We start from the raw sequence: 19,227 nt of genomic DNA, 5'->3' as shown, positions 1-19,227 counted from the left end.
TTGCTGTTCTTAAGCCTTTTTTTTTTAAATTATTAATATTATTCCGTTCTAAAAGTGGCTACAGAAAGAGAAATGGTCAGGCTAATGTGTTCTGACTCTTTTGTTCTTTGAAGCCCACAATTTCAAGTCCACACAAACATGCTTCAGCTGAAACGTGACGATAGTGCTGTGCAGCTCGCGGTGGCGAGCCGCCATGTGGACGCGACGTGGGTCCAATGTGCGGAGACCAGTTGAATTCTAAGTTTCAGATATGTGATACTTCTGTAAAAGATGCTACTTGAGTGGTTTTGTTGTCTGATGGTGAACGTATATGTGAGACACGGAGAGTACAGGTGTGTTGTAACATTGAGTGATGGTTACTGTAGCGTTTAGAACGTGGGGGGGGGGGGGGCAGATGGGAAGAAGAGGAGGGGGACAGGGAAGATGAAGGGATGAAGCCCAAAGCAAACAACCAGACGTGGCGCCCTGCACACTTAGAATAGACGTCCCAACGTTCATTCATTGAAATTAAGATGGGAATAAATATCAACGAAGATCGCCAAGTGTTCAGCGCTGATGTTCTGGGTTTTGTTTTGGGCTGGGAAAGGGAAATCGGTCAGGGTTCATCGATCAACAGGCTCTCAATCAACTCGTTAGTTTTTCTGGTTGGTGACATCACCGGGCTCTTGCTGTTTCTCCATCTTCTTGGTGGTGACCACTGTCTCCTCGTAAACCTCGCGCTGGGACACTTTGGCTCCAGGCTTGATCTGCTGGGGCTGCTCCTCCTCCTTGCTCTCCTTCTTCGAGCCACGGCTGGAGCTGGTGTACATGCGGCTCTGGTAGTTGTAGCCCTGCATAGCACCCACACCCCCCGAGGTGCCGGGATAGGTGATCCCTGTCCCGATGCGGGTTTCCTCGCCTTCCAGAAGTTTCCTGAAGGCACACGGAACAAATCAGAAGAGACGTGAGAGAGCAATCGATACCTAAATTACAACATTTAGGGGGAGGAACCTACCTGTAAGCTGCAATTTCAATATCCAGAGCCATCTTAACATTCAGGAGATCCTGGTACTCCCTGAGATGACGAGCCATCTCACTTTTAGTGGTCCTGAGCTCATTCTCCAGCTCTGCCATGCCGTCCTATGAAATAAATCAGTGTATTTATTAATATTATTATAATCATTATTATTATTATTGTCGTTATTATTATTAACCCGAGCAGGAAAGGGAGTCAGACACGGAGTGTTTGCATGTGACAAAGCAACGCCCTTAAACAAAGACCTTTTTTTTTTTTTTAAATGAACGCTATTTTAAACGTGCAGCGGAGGATTTGGGGGCTTCATGAGCCTCACGAGCGTGTGCTTGAATCGCATTCCCTTCGCTGAAAGGGTTTGGTCGGAAAGAAGAAGGGAGAGGAGCGGTCGCCGCGTCTGCGCCGCCTGGGCGTTGTCTGGTGCAGCTGTTGAGCGCGGTCTCCCGGGAGCGACTTTCAGCACCTCGGACAGAGCCAAGCCTCCACAGCTGCCCCGCGAGCCGCCGCTTCTCTCCTCCGCACAATTCATTCGATTCATTTCATCCATTTAACTAACCATCACATCGGCTAAAGAGGCATTTAAGTGGGAGTTACCTGGTAGTTGCCGATCTCCACATTGTGCCTGTCCTCCATGTCCCGCAGCTGCTTTTCCAGAGACTCGTTGGTTCCCCTCAGACTCTCTATCTCGATGGTCTTGGACTGCAGCTGCCTCCGGTACTCGTTCATCTCCTCCCGGCTGGCTCGGATGGCCTCGTTGCTCCGGACAGCCTGTTCAGACAGGTCGTTGAATTTGGACTTGTACCACTCCTCTGCGGACTGCAGGTTCTTGGACGCCATGGACTCATATTGGCCTCGGATCTCCTTCAGGGCGGAGGTGAGGTCCGGCTTGGACACCTCCATCTCGACGGAGACCTGCGCGGCCTGGATCATGTCCATCAGCTCGGTCACCTCTTCCTCGTGCACTTTCCGGAGGAAGTTGATCTCGTCCAGTAGAGATTCCACCTTCTTTTCCAGGTCCAGACGCACCATTGTGGCATCATCCACATCTTTCTTAAAAGCCTTCAGGGTGGCCTCCGCCTCTTCCCGCGCACGAAACTCCTCTTCGTACTTGCCCCTGAGTTTCTGCAGGTCGTCTTCGATGTTGTCCCTCTCGATCAGAAGCTGCGACTTCTCTCCATTCAGCTCCTCCAGCTGGGAGCGCAGCTCGCGTAGCTCCTGTTGGTAAATATCGGCCAGTCGGGAGGGCTCGGCCTGCCGCTGGCGCAGCGCGCTCAGCTCCGTCTCCAACACTTTGTTGTGCTGCTCCAAGTTGTGCACCTTCTCGATGAACATAGCAAAGCGGTCGTTGAGACCTTGCATTTGCTCCTTCTCATTGGTGCGGATGATTTTGAACTCATTGTTCAGGACGCTGCTCTGTGCCAGGTCGACGGTGTCCAGTGGCATGGACAGGGAACGGCCGGACTTCCTGCTGTGCGCGCCCAGGGATGAGATATTGCTCCTGTTGGCGGAGGAGGAGTACCGGTACCCTCCCCGGGAGGACAGGTTCCGAGAGGGAGAGGACGCATATCGGGGCGAATCCCCGAAAATCTTCCGGTAAGAGGAGGAGGAATAGACTTCAGCTCCGTAGCTCATCTTGGCTGGTTTACAGTCACAGAGGAGCAGTGGGCGCGTCTCCTTATATAGGGGGACGAACCCACTCACTGATCAATGCCCGACGGAACCAGCGCACTTATTTCTCTCCGTGTAACAAAGTGATGCTTAATACTCTGCTAACTAGGTGATTATCTAGCTAATACCAAAGCTACAATGTTCTTTTTGTCGGAGCATCTGCGCGGAGTTGGCTCCTTTCTTTGTGCAGGACAGATGGAACTGTCCCTTTTAGCGCAACGGTGACGCGTCGGTGATGGCTTGTTGCACTTTTAACCCAGAGTGAAGTCAAAAGGTCTTCAAGCAACAAGTAGCTGCCGATGTCAGGGTTACATTAATGATGTTTATTTACGTATGTGTAATACTTCCCCCATGATGACATCCAGTTCAAGACGGTGTTTATTTAGAGCAGGAGTTATAGTACTATAGTACCGGCGTACCCTTAGAATTTATTAGATGTCCAATGTTTGAGTATTTAAGTCATTCTGAATACACTTCAGACTTTCAGTCAGAGTTGAATTTTAAGAAGAAAAAGTAAATAAGCGAAAGACTTTAAACTTTGCAGTTTAGTTCAGCGCCTGTGTGGAAAGACAGAGCTCTGCTGCCCCCTGTCGGCTGTGCTGTGCACAACAGCGTAACGCCAGAAACAAGGATTTCTGCTTGTGTTTCTGTCAGCAGAACTGCCCTGCAATTGTACTTATTTGCTTATGTACAGGAGTATGTAGATACATTTTATGGGGCTTGTTTTTTCCGCGCATGGCAGGATTCCCCTCGATTGCGTTGAACCTGATGCTGTGAGAACATTCATTTAATTTCATCTCCTCTTTTCTTTATAAGGATGCGTCCTTTAGGTGTTTTTAAAACGGATCGAATTGTTCACAATCAGCTTTGCGTTGACTTAGTTTTATTTACCAAGGAATCCCCGTGCTCTAATTTGCACATTTTCACCTTTTTATTGCGGTCTCTCAGCCTTTTGCCGCTCGCTTCATCACCACAATTCCGTGTGGTGTTCCGGTCCAACCGCTGCAGCTCTGCAGCTCGATGTCTCCGACTGATAGCGAGAGAATGGGGTCACGTGTCTGTGCCACGACGACACATAACGCCGCCCGCTTTTGACTGACATCCGCAAGCCCCGCCCCCCTGATGTCTCATAACAACAGCTGGACAGCATATAGAGAAGAGAGAAGGCAGGAAAAACATATTTACAGTCTGTCTTCACGGGGGACACATCGCTGCTTTTGCCTCACGCTTTTACGCACACGCAAGGCCCCATTCTCACGCTTTTCCCGAGCCCAGGGCGCATGCTCAGACTGTCGGACGGTGCGGTTTTACAGAACTCGTAGGTGAGTACCGAAACGCCATTCACAGCCCAAAGCGCCCAGTCTTTGTGTCTTGCTGCTGCCAAACCTTCCCCCGGGGACCTCTTTCAGCTGTCCTCCGCACCAATGTCAGATAAAAATAAAGGCAGTCCGCATTGTGCCGATAGTTAGCTAGCGTTTCCAGTCGCCAGGATGTTTGCCTCATAGCTTGCGTCAACCCCCTGCAAGCGGCTTCTCTGGTCGTGCAAAGATCTGCTGGATTTGTTCATGGGTTTGGGGGGGAAAAAGAACCATCAGAAGCTGCAGAAATACTGTCAGAATGATCTTTTAACATTGCCGAGACAAACGTCAGCCCACTTTCAAGACGGAGAGCGAAGTTTAGTTCCAGTTTCCAAAGCTGCCTTCCAGTCCCGAGGGGAGCGAGTTGTCCTTCCCATGTGCATACGGTGGCTGAAACCACAAAGGTCCCCGTGTGCAGCGGCTGGTGGGTCTATAATGGGATGTGCTGGGCGGAACAAGACCGCTCGTTCCCGTCAACATTCGACTTTGTGCATCTCATGTTTGCTCCCCCCTCACTGATGCCTGTTGGTCTCAGGCCCGCTGACAGATCCCTGCATGGGTCTCATTTGCATTGGTCCTGGCCCTCAGAAGAGGAAAGATGACCTCTGCCTCTCCTCCTGGCAGCCCCGACTCTCCTGTGACAACAGGAGAACTGACAGCTCGGCCCTAAAATCAGTCCCGGCAAAATAAACCGTGAAGATGATCACGATGTTGTAGACAGATTATGTACTTTTATATAGCAGAACGACGGTTTAATTACTGCGTATCCAACCTCGTGACCTCGCTCCAGAATTTGTGGAATGATGCCGATGATGGGCTGTGGTTTGGTGTGGCCTCTTCTAAAGGAATGGTTTGAAAAATGCACGTTTCGTTCACGCTACGTTGCATGTTGCTCGCTGTGGAATTACATGAAGTCGGTGGTCTGAGGCTGGAGTCATCTTAGGACCTCACAGGAAGAAGGTCCCAGGTTTGGATCCACCTGGGAGCCAGGGGGCTTTTCTGTGTGGAGTTTGTGCGTTCTCCCCGTCTTCCAGACGATCCAGAGGATCCATATTGGCAAATTGGCAGGTTTAAAAACGACCTTAGGTGTGAATGTGAGTGCGAATGCTTGGCTGTCTGGCAAATTGTCCGGTTTGAGCCCTGTCTCGTGCCTCAAGGCAGCTGGAATTGGCTCAGCCCCCCCCCCCCCCCCCACTCAACCTACCCTGCGAAGGGATAAAGGGCTAGAAGATGGATGGATTACAGGAAGCTGATTGAATCTTGTCATATTTCTTCCCACAGGAATTGTTTTCAGGATGACGACTTCATGGAGCGACCGGCTGCAGAATTATGCAGATTTGCCTGCCAACATGGACAGATTGACCATGAAAAAGTACAGAAGAGAGCCGTACCACAGGTGAGAGCCAGGTTCAGCACGGCAAATGATTTTCAACAGGAATGGATGCTCGGATTTAAACATTTTCCATAATCAGTCAGACCACATGGGAAGCACAATTAAACTCCACCATCTTTTAAAACTCAAGTTTGAATGGCTTCTTTTGGCTTAATCAAATGTAATGTACGCTGATCAGAGTTGGACTTTAGTATCAGCGAGCAAACAGGACTCTCCCCTCTATAAAAAAAGATAACAAAAATGCATACATACTTTTACTGCCTCCTATGGCGTTTCAATATTTGTTGGAGGCAGAGATAGCGCATGACTGATGGTCGGACAGAAGAGAACTGATAACTGTACAACCTGTTAGCTGTTTATTGTGTTTGCAGATCATCTTTATGTGCTGCGGACCAGCCAGGCACCCTGTAGTAAATGAATTATCCATTTTCTCGTACCTTTGATGCCTTTTGTGTTGCCTCAATCATGACCAGGCATGTGAGAGGACTGTAATGTCAATTATTGATGTCGTGCACTTAAACCGCTCCTCATTATGTGGATTGGAATCCGTGTCAGGTCACGTCAAGTCTTCTCCAGGAAAGGTTTTACCGGTTTGGCTCGAATTTCACAGTTTCTAACAAGTGTCCCAAGGTTGACTGCGGTGAAATTCCTCAAGGCCCTGAAATGTCGTAATCCAAACCGTAATAAACTTTGGACTCACTGTAAGGGAACACTATTGTTAATCAGGAATACCCTGCAGTGATACCCACTGCTGGACTCATTTATCACCACGGCTGTAAACCTTGTGCTGCTGTGTGGTGTTAAACTTTGTCCTGGACGTGTTTGTCCACTGTTCCTCCACGCCCTTATGTAACACGCAGTCCCCGTGGGTTTATAAAACAGTCACTCGCCTGTTCGCTCCGTGTTTACTTAGCGGAGAGACTTGAAGCCGCCCTGTCTACGACGGTGCCCTCTTACTTCCGCCATGCAGGCGCACGCTCCCAAATATAATCAAGATAGCGGAAAATGTCGGCGCTGAGGTCACTGGAGCCGAACAACTGTGTGTCTTAAGGTGACCGTATCAGTGCTGTGGCCTCTGGCCAGCAGAGAATAGAGAATAGATAAGAGGGATGGATCTGTCTGCAGAATCTCCAGACACACCCAACCGTAATTATATCATTATGAGACCAAGGGATATTTCACTGCTGTCAACGGTTTGAAGATTTCCATGTCTCCATGTGTCTGTGTAAATTCTCAGTCATCCAGGTCATTGTATCCAAGGTGGTTTTCTCTGTCAACTGGACTGGGTTTCTTCTCTTGAAGACGTTTCGCCTTCTATCCAGAAGGCTTCTTCAGTTCTGAAATCGCTGGGGAGAGAGCTTGAAAATATATAGCCCCTGTGGACCATTAGCATGCTAATGATCTGGGTGGTCACCTGAGAGTCGTTAGCAGGGTCGTTGGTCGGGTCGTTCACCTAGTCTTCAAGAGAAGAAACCCAGTCCAGTTGACAGAGAAAACCACCTTGGAGACATGTCTCCATGTATTTTTTTGAACCTTTTTTTTGCGATTTGAGTTGTCACAGTACTGGAATTTCTTAGATGATACTGATATTTTTAGGAGCGCTGTTCCTCTATGATTAATGGCTGATTCAAAAAGTCACTGTTGTGTGTGGAACAGCTCGTAATCCACCAACATATTCTTGAGCTCATGAAGTCAGCCAAGCGTGGGTTTGAGGTTAAAATCCCTCATCTGACCTTTGGTGTAATGGGATAAATGTTTCAAGGGTGTGACTCAACACCACGTCTTTATTTTAGCCCACTTCCTTCACGTATACCTCCAGTGGTGTCCCTCAGTCACTAAATGTCCCGTTCAGGGTTTTACTTCAGGTTCTGCTGCTTCCATTTAAAACTCCGAGCGAGGGAGTGATCCCATTCTTCCCCGTTCAGCAGTCACCCAGGTACTGCACCCGCTGTGATTGTTCTGGATGTCTTTGAAGGCCCACAAACATCACGCTGTTCAACAGCACCTCTGAGCAACAACAACAACAACAGAGAATGACGCAGAACAGACACAATCGCTTTTGCAACAAGTCAGAAAATGTCTGAATGACAAGAAAGCAGAGAGAGAGAGAAAGGCAGAGGAGGGGAGAGAGGCATTGTTTGTGACCCCCCCTTCCCCACACACACACACACGCACACACACACCCCGAGCTGCTGTGCGCCGCTAGCGCAGGTCAAACGGGACGTCAGACTAGGCTGTAATTTTGCAGAGAATGCATCTCCAGTCGGCCGCTGGACGGAGTTCTAAATGGGAGCTGGTTCACCACGGATCGGCTTCGAGGTATTTCACAAGGGAAGTTTGCAGATGGTTGAGGATCAAACCGTTATCGTCACGTCTCAGGAGAAGGTTTCCCGCTCGCGTGTCAACAGGGGATTGTGGCTTTTATTGTTTCTGGCTGGATTTCTGGGAAGGCTCAATATTTATTGGATGTGGACATGCCTCCTTTAGTCACGCCTCTCACTGATGTTAAATCCAAGATGTATAGTCAGGCTTCGTCTATCTCGCTGCCCTCTCTGTGGAAACATATACGTCACATATCCGGATAGATACGAGGCAGAGTGGATGAGCCGTTTGGTTCCCTATTGTTATTGTTTGAATTCGAAATGAGGTTTAACTGTAAAGTTCTTGTTGACAAAATCTTACAGTTGCCACGGTAACTTTAGTGGTATTACCTAAAGAATCCAGCAACAATACTGTTGCGATATAGAATACATTTAAAAAAAAAAGATTTTCTGCCTTCCTTTTCTAGAAAGATCCACTGTAAGTTGTGTTGAGGCCTTTGTGTGTGTGTGTGTGTGTGTGTGTTTATTTTACAATGTAAATAGCAATAATGAGTTTACGGCCTGCTGTGGACAAACACCATTTATCACATTACAAACATCAACAGCTAAAAGGCGGACTGGTGCAGGACCTTGGGTCAGTAGTGGAAGGGTGGCTCGAAGACGTAAACGCCCGTGTGTAACACGGTGTACCATCAGAGCGGGTGTAAAATGTCCCGGTGCACATGTGTGCGCCCTTCTCAATCTATAATAAATATGTCACAACATGTTTGTAATGAACACGGAGTCTGTTTAGGATGGATTAGAGTCTAGTTAGTTTGCCTAGACAACAACAGCACTGTGAGAATCACGGGTAATCTGATTATTGTAAATTACATCATAAGTAAAATATAGACTTCATCTCCCTCCAGAGTGTTTGTCAACCGAAGCTTGGCCATGGAGAAGATCAAGTGTTTTGGCTTCGACATGGATTATACTTTAGCGGGTAAGTTAACGAGTTTTTGCTTTTTGTTTTGTTTTTAACGTACGTTGGCCGATCGTAGTTTACGTGGTAAACGATCGGCCCTCCTGTTGTTACATTAATAATCTGACAAGTCCAAATGGGCAGGCGTTAGTGCGGTGTTGACAGCCGAACCAGGTCCATCTTGGATGCTAAAACGTTAAAAATAGCTCCCCGTTGTTGTGCTCGGGGCTGTAAATGGACGCGAAATATCCCGATGGCTTTTCCCCCCTCGTCACTTTCCTGCATGACTCGGCTGCACTCTTTTTGGCCTCTCTGTAAACTCTGGCACGTGTCTGAACCAGCAGGCCCCGGTGATTTGCTGGGTCTACCAGCGATGGCTCCCTCGAGGACGAGGATCAGCCGCGGCCCCACAAAGGTCCCCTCTCCCCAGTTTACAGCGCAGGCGATCTTACGGACGCTCAGCTGTTGACATGGCTCTCTTTACGGGATCCCATAACCAAGTGTTAATGTTTGTTAGAAGTGCTGCTATCACATATCCTTGGACGCCGTTCAGCCCGCGACCGCGGTTGTACTCTGGGGAGTCCTCAGTGGCGCAGTGGCCAACAGCAGGGTGTTAAACGCAGTTCAAATGCGCAAAGTGCTTAACGTATATATGTTTTTATGTTATTAATGTTTGACGACCTATGGATGGAACCGTCGTCAGTAAATGTGTCATTTGGGTCATATTTGTGAATGACATCATCGCCAGTGTCGTTGCCAGGATACGTGCTGGTGCCCATTTTTAATAGTTAATGGTATGATTGTCATTGAGGACAAAAAAGTTTCTGTAAAGTTGGAACGGTCTCATTTATCAGGAGTTCAACACTTAAGAGTTCTAAACCAAACAGTTGGTTTCAGTGCTTTTGTCCTGTTTTGGTGATCAGCGTGGTTTGATTAGATCTGACCCAGATATCATCATCAAATTAAGGCTTATTTTTCCCTAATTCAATTGCTATTGTTGTGCAACGACACACAGCTTTTTCATTTTGCACATAATCATGTTGAAACTCGCCTTCGTTACACTCGGGGGCCTTAATTAGCTGTGTCCTAGATTTGCAACAGATTTTTGGACAGACTGTTGACCTCCAGGCTCCGCTTGCATGTGACAAACGTTCCCATTTTTGCTCCTAATTTCGCTATCTCTGAATGTTTAATTTGGGCTCAGTGCTCTATTTGCATAGCCTCAAAGGTTGTTTACATTGTATACATTACAAAAGGCCTCAGTTGACCTGACCTTTGAACTGTGGACCACACACACCTCAGCCAGCGCTGCTGGTTTTCCGGTGATGTTTAAGTAAACAGCAAAGTCTGGGAGGAGATTCCATTTCTTCTTGCCTCAGTAACAACCACGTGCGTGTCCGTGCACACTGACAAGCTGAGAAACATGAGAACAGGTTTTATCACAGCCCCTAACCTGATATTCAGTTTGTAATACGCAACTCTTCAGTACAGTCACTCGTAGTGTGGTGTTCTCTAAGGGAAAAGAAACAGGATATAGACTTGGATATCATGGATATTCATGGATGAATAGGCCCCTAATCAATACAGGAACAACCTTTTATTAGTGATGTTAAAAAACTTCGTCTAGCAAAGCACACAGAGAAGAAGGAGTCTGTTTGTCCTTCGTTGTCTGTTGTCTGAACATCATCAGCCAATACGTCTCCCCCTCCAGGGGCCTCGCGTCACCCCTCTGCTGGTGCGCACAACAACACCGGGACATTCTCCGGTTTGTATTTATAACATGTGACACAGAGTTTTCCCAATGTCAGATATCGAGATAATCCCCTGCCAGTCTTTTCTTAGCTGAGCATCGTCGGTAGTGTTTATTATCAGATCGCTGGCACCGTGCGTATCTGAGACGGGGGGTGGGGGTTCATCTGCTTCTGCCAGGCTCATTAGCTAACAAAGAAAGACCTATATAGAGCTGTTTAATAGACAATATAGATGCCACTGTTTTGGAGGTCATTGATGAATAGTTAGAATAGTTGATTCCTGCCTGTGGGGGTTTAGCTCTCTGACCTCGGGTCTTTTATTTCCAGTGTACAAGTCACCGGAGTACGAGTCCCTGGGATTTGAGCTAACAGTGGAGCGCCTCGTTTCCATCGGATACCCTCAGGAGCTGCTCAGCTTTGTCTACGACCCGTCGTTCCCGACCAGGTAAGACGCATCATCTGTCATTTGAGAACTCTGATGTTTTTGCCGAGAGATGAAGGAAATCCAGGCAGTCACAGGTTCCCTCTGGTATTTCTTTGCTTCCGTCTTCAGGGGGCTGGTGTTTGACACCATGTATGGAAACCTCCTGAAGGTCGACGCCTACGGCAACATCCTGGTCTGTGTCCACGGATTCATTTTCCTCCGAGGGTGAGTTTTTTCCAGCGCTCTGTCCCCCGGGACGGACAGACCTTTGACCTCGGACTTCCACTGGTAGAAATATTGACCGCCGACTTTTGGTCGCATGTGGTTGCAGCTGTGTTTTTCTGACCACAGTCTGTTTCCTTTTTCTAGCCCTGAGATTCGTGAACGCTACCCCAACAAGTTCATCCAGAGAGATGATACAGAGCGGTTTCATATCTTGAACACACTCTTCAACCTGCCAGGTAGGGCCTTCGTCTTCATCTTAAATACCCAACAAGAAGGTTGAAGAGTCCTGTCGTGGCCGTTGACGCCGTCTCTGCTCCTCCACAGAGACCTACCTGTTCGCGTGCCTTGTAGATTTCTTCTCCAACTGTGACAGATACACAAGGTAAGACACAGTTTAGTCTGCTTTCTGTTGGATAACAAGGTTCTGGGCCTTGTTTGGTGGCACAAAGACATTCACGAGCCAAGCTGGGTCAAAATGAACCCGACAGAGTTGGAGGGTCTCAGGTAAATGATTAAAACTACCAATCAATTGACATTCCAGTGAAATGAAGAGCCTTTCCTGTAATAACATCGTATTAATCTACTAATTTGAGAAAGCATGAATACTGATCAGGGTGAGGGAGCTAAGAAATCATTCTTACTAAAAGATAAAAGTAATCATGATATAATGATTATTTAATCTCTTTAATTCTACCAAGTAGCCTGTAAATCTGTTGAGAATGTAATCTGGAATGGCTGCATGTCCTTTGTCCTCTGAAACCTGGTTGTTGGTCTTTTAGGGGGAGATTGCTTTCCTCTTTGGCTGGGGACCCCTCCAACAAGGGAAGGCTATCCCATATCAAAGCAAAAAAGCAAACAAAAAAAAGAAAAAAGAGAAAAGAACAAAAACAATTTAAAAACCTTCCGTAAAAATGTGGCCTCTCCGATGGCTGTGTGTCTCTCTGCTCCTCTCCTCCAGCTGTGAAACTGGCTTCAAGAACGGCGACCTCTTCATGTCCTATAAGAGCATGTTCCAGGATGTCCGTGACGCTGTTGACTGGGTCCACTTCAAGGTAACGCGCCCTTCCGTGCTTATGGCCCTGACAAACGGTGCCGATCCACACGGCATCTTAAGCACATTTATTTGAGTTCTTGTGAATAAATAATGAACCGATCTCACATACATGTCTCTGCATAAAGACCAGCAATCTTTATTCCAGCGTCCATGTGAGCAACGCGGTTTCAGCGTAAAAGCTAATCAGAGAAAGGACGCCGGGTTTACTCCGGCCTCGTGTTTAAACATTATTGAACGCTACTTGTGATCAATGCTCACAGATAACTCAGTGAGACAGATACGGAGGACTTGAGTGTTGAATCTGAGCAGCATGTGAGCTGCAAAGGCCGCCATCATGTGCTGCTCACACGACTGATGTTACAGGACCTTCACGCAGGCCGCTGACCTCTGTCTGCCCACTGGAACCATATTGTGAGGACAGACACCAGTGATTATGTAGGAGACGGGGGAGGAGGAGGACATGGTGGCGACTTTGAATGTTTTTAAATGGTTTGACTCATTAGAGATGATGTAATTGCAGGGAACTCTGAAGGAGAAGACTGTTGAAAACCTGGAGAAGTTTGTAGTTAAAGATGTAAGTAGTTTGTATTCAATGAAGGTGCTCCAGAGGCACTGGGAAAACACACACACACACACACACACACACTGGGTTATAAAGCTTCTTGAAGCTTGTTTCTTTTATCTTTTTGTTCCCACCAGGGGAAGCTGCCTCTCCTCCTCAGCCGGATGAAAGAGGTTGCCAAGGTTTTCCTCGCCACCAACAGTGACTACAAATATACTGATGTGAGTATCGCCGCCGGCTCACGGTTCCAGCTCCAGGGTGAAAAAGTATGGGTGTAATAAAGATTTCAAATGGTAATTTGCGATGACCATACTTGTATTTTAGGTTTACCGACCTGGAAACACTGTCATAAGTCATAATTGTTGTTGTGTGCCTACAGAAAATCATGACCTACCTGTTCAACTTCCCCCATGGTCCAAAGGTAAAAAGCCGAAGCTTTAGGCAAACTTCAAACAAATCCGGTTTTCCAGTTTTCCGGCAACAGGTTCACTTTTCTGTGCCGTCCTCAGGCGGGGACCTCACACAGACCCTGGCAGTCCTACTTTGACCTGATCCTGGTGGACGCCAGGAAGCCGCTGTTCTTCGCAGAAGGAACAGTTCTGAGACAAGTTGACACAGTGAGTGTCCCCGCGGAACATTTCCAGGACTGAGAAAGAGGGATTTAAACTGTGGGGGAATATATGTGGCACACCTATGGACAAATGACACATATTAAAGGTTAATGGGGAAAATCTGGGATACTATGGAATCTGGTACGACCGTCACAGGGGTCACAGTGATGTAGCAGTTTGATGGGTGGAGTCAAAGCCTACTGGTCTCTGATGTCTCGCTAACTTTCCTCTTTTCAGACAACAGGACGGTTAAAAATAGGAACATATACGGGGCCTCTGCAGCATGGTATAGTCTACTCCGGAGGTAAGACACCAGAATCCCCTCATCCGTGTTCCTGGTTTTTATTGGATCTCTCTTTAATCAAGAACTATACCATCCCGCCAGGTTCTTCAGACATTGTGTGTGACCTGCTAGGCGCCAAGGGGAAGGACATAGTCTACATTGGGGACCATATTTTTGGAGACATCCTCAAGTCCAAGAAGCGTCAAGGCTGGAGGACATTCCTGGTTATACCCGAGCTGGCCCAGGAGCTGCACGTGTGGACTGATAAGAGCTGTGAGTCTTCAGACACATGTAGATCTGTACATTCTCTATGGAACGCCTGCAGCGTGTTCTCTTCTGATGACCACCACCTTTAACTACCGTAGCTGCATGAGGAATCATTGGTCAGGAATTGCCTCATAAATCCCTGGGATTAGAACTCATAGTCATTAGAAAGTGCTCCACAGTGACGTTCTCGCCCTCTTCTGTTGCCCAGCTTTGTTCGAGGAGCTGCAGGGACTGGACATTTTCTTGGCTGAACTCTACAAGTAAGTTTCGACTCGTGGCCTATTTCTTTTTTGTTTGCGCTCCGCGGGGTCAGCAGGGTCGCCTGATAAGTGCACGTCACTGTTTCTATTTTAAGCCCGGCTGGATCGCTTCGGATCGGGCAGGATGGCCACCCCTTCGCCAACACTCCTCATTTTTTTCCCCTCCTTTTTTGTCCTCAGACATCTGGACAGCAGCAGCAACGAGAGGCCAGATATCAGCGCTCTTCAGAGCAGAGTCAAGGTATACGTCTGCCCGCGGGTGTGGCCTCACGCCTGCCGTGGTTGATCGTGCGTCAGCACAGTTAAATATTACTTACTTCCTTCCTCTCTTTATCTTCCAGAAAGTGACACATGACATGGACATGTGCTACGGCATGATGGGCAGCCTTTTCCGCAGCGGCTCCAGACAGACCTTATTCGCCTCGCAGGTGATGCGCTACGCTGACCTGTACGCCGCTTCCTTCATCAACCTGCTGTACTACCCCTTCAGCTACCTCTTCAGGGCCGCCCACGTGCTGGTGAGCATCTAAGTAACAAAGCAGCTGCCTTCAGACATCATTATTGACCTTTACTGCGGACCTGCAGACACTTCCTTTATCTCCAAACTGTCCTCATTTATTAATATCCAGTCTTCCATGTAGTTATTTCTGATGCAAGCTTCAGTGTTTTCAAGCCTTTTAGGCACAGCGGCATGCAAAAGTTTGGGCAACCCTGGCCAAAGTGTCTTTTATGCCTTTTGAAGATCCTTCCAGCTTCCACTGTTCAGAAACTATTGCATGCCACTGTACATATGTTAAGTTGCAGGGTGGTTCAACCCACGTTTTGTCTCTTTTCCTCTGCAGATGCCCCACGAGTCAACGGTCGAACACATGCACGTGGACATTGACACAGAATCACCATTGGCCACGCGGAACCGCACCCTGTGCAGCGACTGCAAGGACCTGGATTGCAAACGCAACCAGCTGACGCGCTCATTCAGCGAGATCAAACCCCCCAACCTCTTCCCCCAGACCCCCCAGGAGATCACTCACTGCCACGATGAGGACGACGATGAGGAGGAGAAGGAAAGGAAATGAGACGGAGTTGGAATCGAAGCCACGTTGCTGTTTCTCCCGTTCTTGTCGGCTCACTTCTCCCTGCTACTCATCTTTTAAGAGTGAGGCAGAGAGTGTCTGTGTGTGTGTGTGTGTGTGTGTGTGTGTGTGTGTGTGGGTGGGTGGGTGTGTGTATGGATCTCACACACCTACGCAAACCGCAGGTACAGTACATGAGGAAATTTTAAAGGACCAGTTCTGAGACGGGTCAATTTTACTCCTTTCATAATAATAATAATAATGATTCTAATCATATTTTTAGTTAATCAGTTTGATTTCTGTATCTTTATATCAGTACATGTCACACACACGCCCGCCCACACACGTACACACACTCGCAGAGGACTTTGAAGACCTGCTTCTCCGTGAAGCGGGTGTCAGCTTGTCATGTTTACTGACCTCAAATAGGACTAGTGACTAGCAGATTGGTTCATCAGTCACACGGTATGCAAATTATTAACAAAAACTTCGAACCTATGTCAGAAAACAGATGAATCAATTTTGCTTTGAATGCAACATGGGAACAATGTCTGCCTTTCTGTTGAGTCTCTGCGTGCGTCGTCCCGTCTGGAATGGTTTGGTACGCCTGTGTGTACAACTCTGAAGTACTGTGACAAAAGTATTTTGTACTACATAAAAGCACAGGAGCAGCCGAGCACAAACCGGCCGTTTACCGGCTGTTTTTTTGCGTTTGAGAGGGCATGTCGCGCTACAAGCAACTCCTGAACTGCCAAGCAACATTGAGGACAAAGACGCCATGGCAACCGCGAAAAACATCAGTGTTTTAAAGCCACGCAGTCTTTTCTGTTATTAGATGAGGAATGTGTGAGTGGATCGTTATCGGCTGCGTACTGAAGGTCTACCTGGATTCAGTTTTTATTTTGTACACAGTCATTGAGTCGGGTTACCGTAGCGACGGTGTCTGACTGTGTACAGTATTGTTCTGCCAGGGCACTGAAATCTCCCAAATGTGCTTTGCAGGCCAGAAAGAGACTGGTGGAACCTTGAGCTGGAAACTTGAAGTACTTTTTATTTAGAGTAAAGACATAACTGAGGTTGTGCTCATCTGTGATTCCATCCATTTCTACATGTTGTTATGTAGAAACATCCTGTTTATCCCTGGCTGAGGGTGTCTTCGGATTAGAGGAAATGAATGCTAAATATTCGGCTTGCAGAGAGACCGATACCCCCTCCCAAAAACAACGCCGCCTGGCATCTCAAAGGTGTCGAGTCGATGGGTTCGTGTCCCACACCGCTACTATCTGGACGGGGGGGTGGGGGGGGTAATCCTGCCGTCCACTGTCCGTGGCTGTGTAGCTGTGGCTGGACGAGGCGGACAGAGATGTGTTCGAAATGCAGAGAATTCCACTCTGGCTTCCTTCTTTTGTCTGTTTGTTCAGCAAAACGACGGAGGTGTTGATTCTGCGGCAGCTGCAGAGGCCAGTCGGAGCTCGCCACCTCTATTTTCTTTGCACAGGGTGCATATGCATGTGGAAAGAACAACCATCTACATTCTGCCAGGGTAATGATTGTTGCTGGGTCTAAGAAAGCCTTCTTTTCTTTTCACTTTGGTTGTTTACATGTGGAAACACACTAAAACCTGCTAACCTGTAAAGAAGAAAAACTTAGAATGAAGCGATAAATTAGGGGAAATCTCCCGCTCCTTGTATCAATACTGAGAGGTTATTATTTTTCTAAGCTTTTGTTTTTCGATGGTTCTGGTTTACAAAACATGGTTAGATTAGCCTCCCTCCATATATTTCCTTTCCTTTTTTTTTTTTTAAACAAAAGTGAATTTTATATTCTGTAGTAGAGCAGACGTCTGTGACTCTCATCCACTGAGACCCTGGTGAACAGATTCTAGTTTTGTTTTTTTAATCTGTGGTTGTGATGTTCCCAGTGCTCCAGAACTGTCAAAGCTGTCTTCTTTCTTATTCTAAACTACAGTTTTCTTTTGTTTTATGCATAAACAATGTTTTATTTGACATCAGAACCTACTTACAGACTGTACATTGTGGTAAATTGCAAAAAAAAAAATATAATAAAGATAGTTTCTCATACTTTTGTTGTGCTGCTGTTTGTGTTCTGTCACCGTCTACCGACCGTCACCCTGCTGGTAAAAGGTTGGAGCTGCGTTTGCCTTCAGGAGTACCTTAATCCTTCCTGGAAACCTTCAACAAGCTGTTGGAAACATTCCTCAGAGATTTGGTCCATGTTGACCTGACGGCAGCTGCTGCAGCTCTGTCGGCATCTATGATCACCTCATCCCAAAGCTGCTCTGTTGGATTGAGATCTGGTGACCATGGAGACCGCTGGAGTACAGGGAACCTACACCCCCACACCTAGACCTACACCCTCACACCTAGACCTACACCCACACCCCTAGACCTACACCCACACACCCTTAGACCTACACCCACACCCCTAGACCTACACCCACACACCTAGACCTACACCCCCACACCTAGACCTACACCCTCACACCTAGACCTACACCCACACCCCTAGACCTACACCCACACACCCTTAGACCTACACCCACACCCCTAGACCTACACCCACACCCCTAGACCTACACCCACACACCCTTAGACCTACACCCACACACACCTAGACCTACACCCACACACTTAGACCTACACCCACACACTTAGACCTACACCCACACACACCTAGACCTACACCCACACACACTTAGACCTACACCACACACCTAGACCTACACCCACACACTTAGACCTACACCCACAGCCGTAGACCTACACACACACACCTAGACCTACACCCACACCCGTAGACCTACACCCATGCCCACATGCCTAAAAACACTGAGTTGGACCTATAAAGTGGCAAGTCTAGATTCTCAGGACAGACTGTTGTAACCTGTATGCAACTGTTGTTCTGTGACTCCTCCTGTGGGGGATGAGGACCACTGCAGGATCAGATATTCTCTAATCCCCTCAGCAGAGTGTGTGGGTGTAGGTCTAGGTGTGTGTGGGTGTAGGTCTAGGTGTGTGTGGCTGTAGGTCTAGGTTGTCAGTGCTATAAATTGGATGGTTACATCACTGGAATAGGAGCGTTAAGCAAAGACTGACCTGGGATCAATGTTTAAACATGCAAATTGTGTAAGTGTGTGTGTGTTTGTCTGTGTGTTTGTGTGTAACTTTCACGTGACATTATCTGATGGTAGCTCACAGCTTCGGGGTCGTTACCTGCCACGGTGACCTTCGCCCCCGTGCAAGGCCAAGAATGAGCTGCCAGATTATATGGATCCACACCAGTTTAGAAGGCTAAAGAGAGGCTATACTGGTTATAGTGGGACCGAGCGTATTAATGAACTGGTAATGGTGGGGAAGAGTCGGTTAATAGAGCTGTTATAGTGGGAAAGGGAGCAAAAATTTACTGGTTATGGTGAAGCAGAGGACAAATAGACTGGTTATAGTGGGACAGCGAGGATCATTGAATTGGTTATAGTGGGGACGGGGAATTAAAGGATTGGTTATAGAGAGACAACAAGTCACATTTAATGGTCATAGTGGGAGAGAAAGGATGGACTGCTTATAGTGGACGCCATAAATGAACTGGTTATAGTGGGACAGAGCAGATAAATGGACTGGTTATAGTGGGACAGAGCAGATAAATGGACTGGTTATAGTGGGACAGAGCAGATAAATGGACTGGTTATAGTGGGATGAGAGGCGATATGAACTGGTGAACAGAAGAGTGGTTGGTTACAGTGGGACCGAGGCTAAACTGGTTCCAGTGGAGCGAGAGAGGCTGGTCCACTTCAACGTGAACAGATAAACTGGTTCTGTGGACATCCTTCACCTGAGGTCAGCACAGAACCAACACGCTGTGTTGGGACCTGCTGGATGTGGTTTCATGACTCCTGACATGAGAAGAGCAGATATGAGAAGGGCAGAAAAGCCACCAGGATTTGAGAAGCAGCATATTGATCACAGCGACTCACCAGATGTCTGTTA

At 47.6% G+C, this 19,227-nt stretch overlaps 2 protein-coding genes across 3 annotated transcripts; one reads left to right on the top strand and one right to left on the bottom strand.

Moving 5' to 3' along the window:
- Positions 1 to 632: 632 nt before the first annotated feature.
- inab (internexin neuronal intermediate filament protein, alpha b) lies at positions 633 to 2,455 on the bottom strand. Its single transcript, XM_003972560.3, has 3 exons — positions 1,607 to 2,455; positions 995 to 1,119; positions 633 to 912 (listed from the first exon to the last, which is right to left on the bottom strand). Exons 1-3 carry the CDS (start codon positions 2,453 to 2,455, stop codon positions 633 to 635), a joined length of 1,254 nt encoding a protein of 417 aa, XP_003972609.2.
- On the top strand, positions 2,364 to 17,304 carry nt5c2b (5'-nucleotidase, cytosolic IIb). Of its 2 annotated transcripts, none has more exons than XM_029850723.1 (18): positions 2,364 to 2,605; positions 5,320 to 5,434; positions 8,661 to 8,734; positions 10,792 to 10,909; positions 11,018 to 11,113; positions 11,258 to 11,349; positions 11,438 to 11,495; positions 12,072 to 12,165; positions 12,688 to 12,741; positions 12,867 to 12,950; positions 13,109 to 13,150; positions 13,239 to 13,346; positions 13,578 to 13,644; positions 13,726 to 13,896; positions 14,099 to 14,150; positions 14,331 to 14,391; positions 14,492 to 14,668; positions 14,993 to 17,304. In XM_029850723.1, the coding sequence occupies exons 1-18, from the start codon at positions 2,497 to 2,499 to the stop codon at positions 15,224 to 15,226; spliced, it is 1,806 nt and encodes a 601-aa protein (XP_029706583.1). In that variant the 5' UTR covers positions 2,364 to 2,496; the 3' UTR covers positions 15,227 to 17,304. The 2 variants fall into 2 exon arrangements, with proteins under 2 accessions (XP_029706583.1, XP_003972610.1); XM_003972561.3 differs by lacking the exon at positions 2,364 to 2,605 and adding an exon at positions 3,554 to 4,002.
- The last annotated feature ends 1,923 nt before the right edge of the window (positions 17,305 to 19,227 follow it).

This window comes from Takifugu rubripes, chromosome 17, assembly GCF_901000725.2.
Source record: "Takifugu rubripes chromosome 17, fTakRub1.2, whole genome shotgun sequence".
NCBI classification, from domain to species: Eukaryota; Metazoa; Chordata; class Actinopteri; order Tetraodontiformes; family Tetraodontidae; genus Takifugu; species Takifugu rubripes.
Note: the sequence above shows the minus strand (reverse complement) of the source record. Positions and strands in the feature narration are given on the sequence as shown.

Coding starts and splice junctions, on each gene's coding strand:
- inab (XM_003972560.3), bottom strand. CDS start 2,455: ATGCCACTGGACACCGTCGACCTGGCACAGAGCAGCGTCCTGAACAAT. Junction 1,120..1,606: donor TGGAGATCGGCAACTACCAG/GTAACTCCCACT, acceptor TTTATTTCATAG/GACGGCATGGCAGAGCTGGA. Junction 913..994: donor ATTGAAATTGCAGCTTACAG/GTAGGTTCCTCC, acceptor GTGTGCCTTCAG/GAAACTTCTGGAAGGCGAGG.
- nt5c2b (XM_029850723.1), top strand. CDS start 2,497: ATGAGATATTGCTCCTGTTGGCGGAGGAGGAGTACCGGTACCCTCCCC. Junction 11,114..11,257: donor GGATTCATTTTCCTCCGAGG/GTGAGTTTTTTC, acceptor TCCTTTTTCTAG/CCCTGAGATTCGTGAACGCT. Junction 13,897..14,098: donor CGTGTGGACTGATAAGAGCT/GTGAGTCTTCAG, acceptor TCTGTTGCCCAG/CTTTGTTCGAGGAGCTGCAG.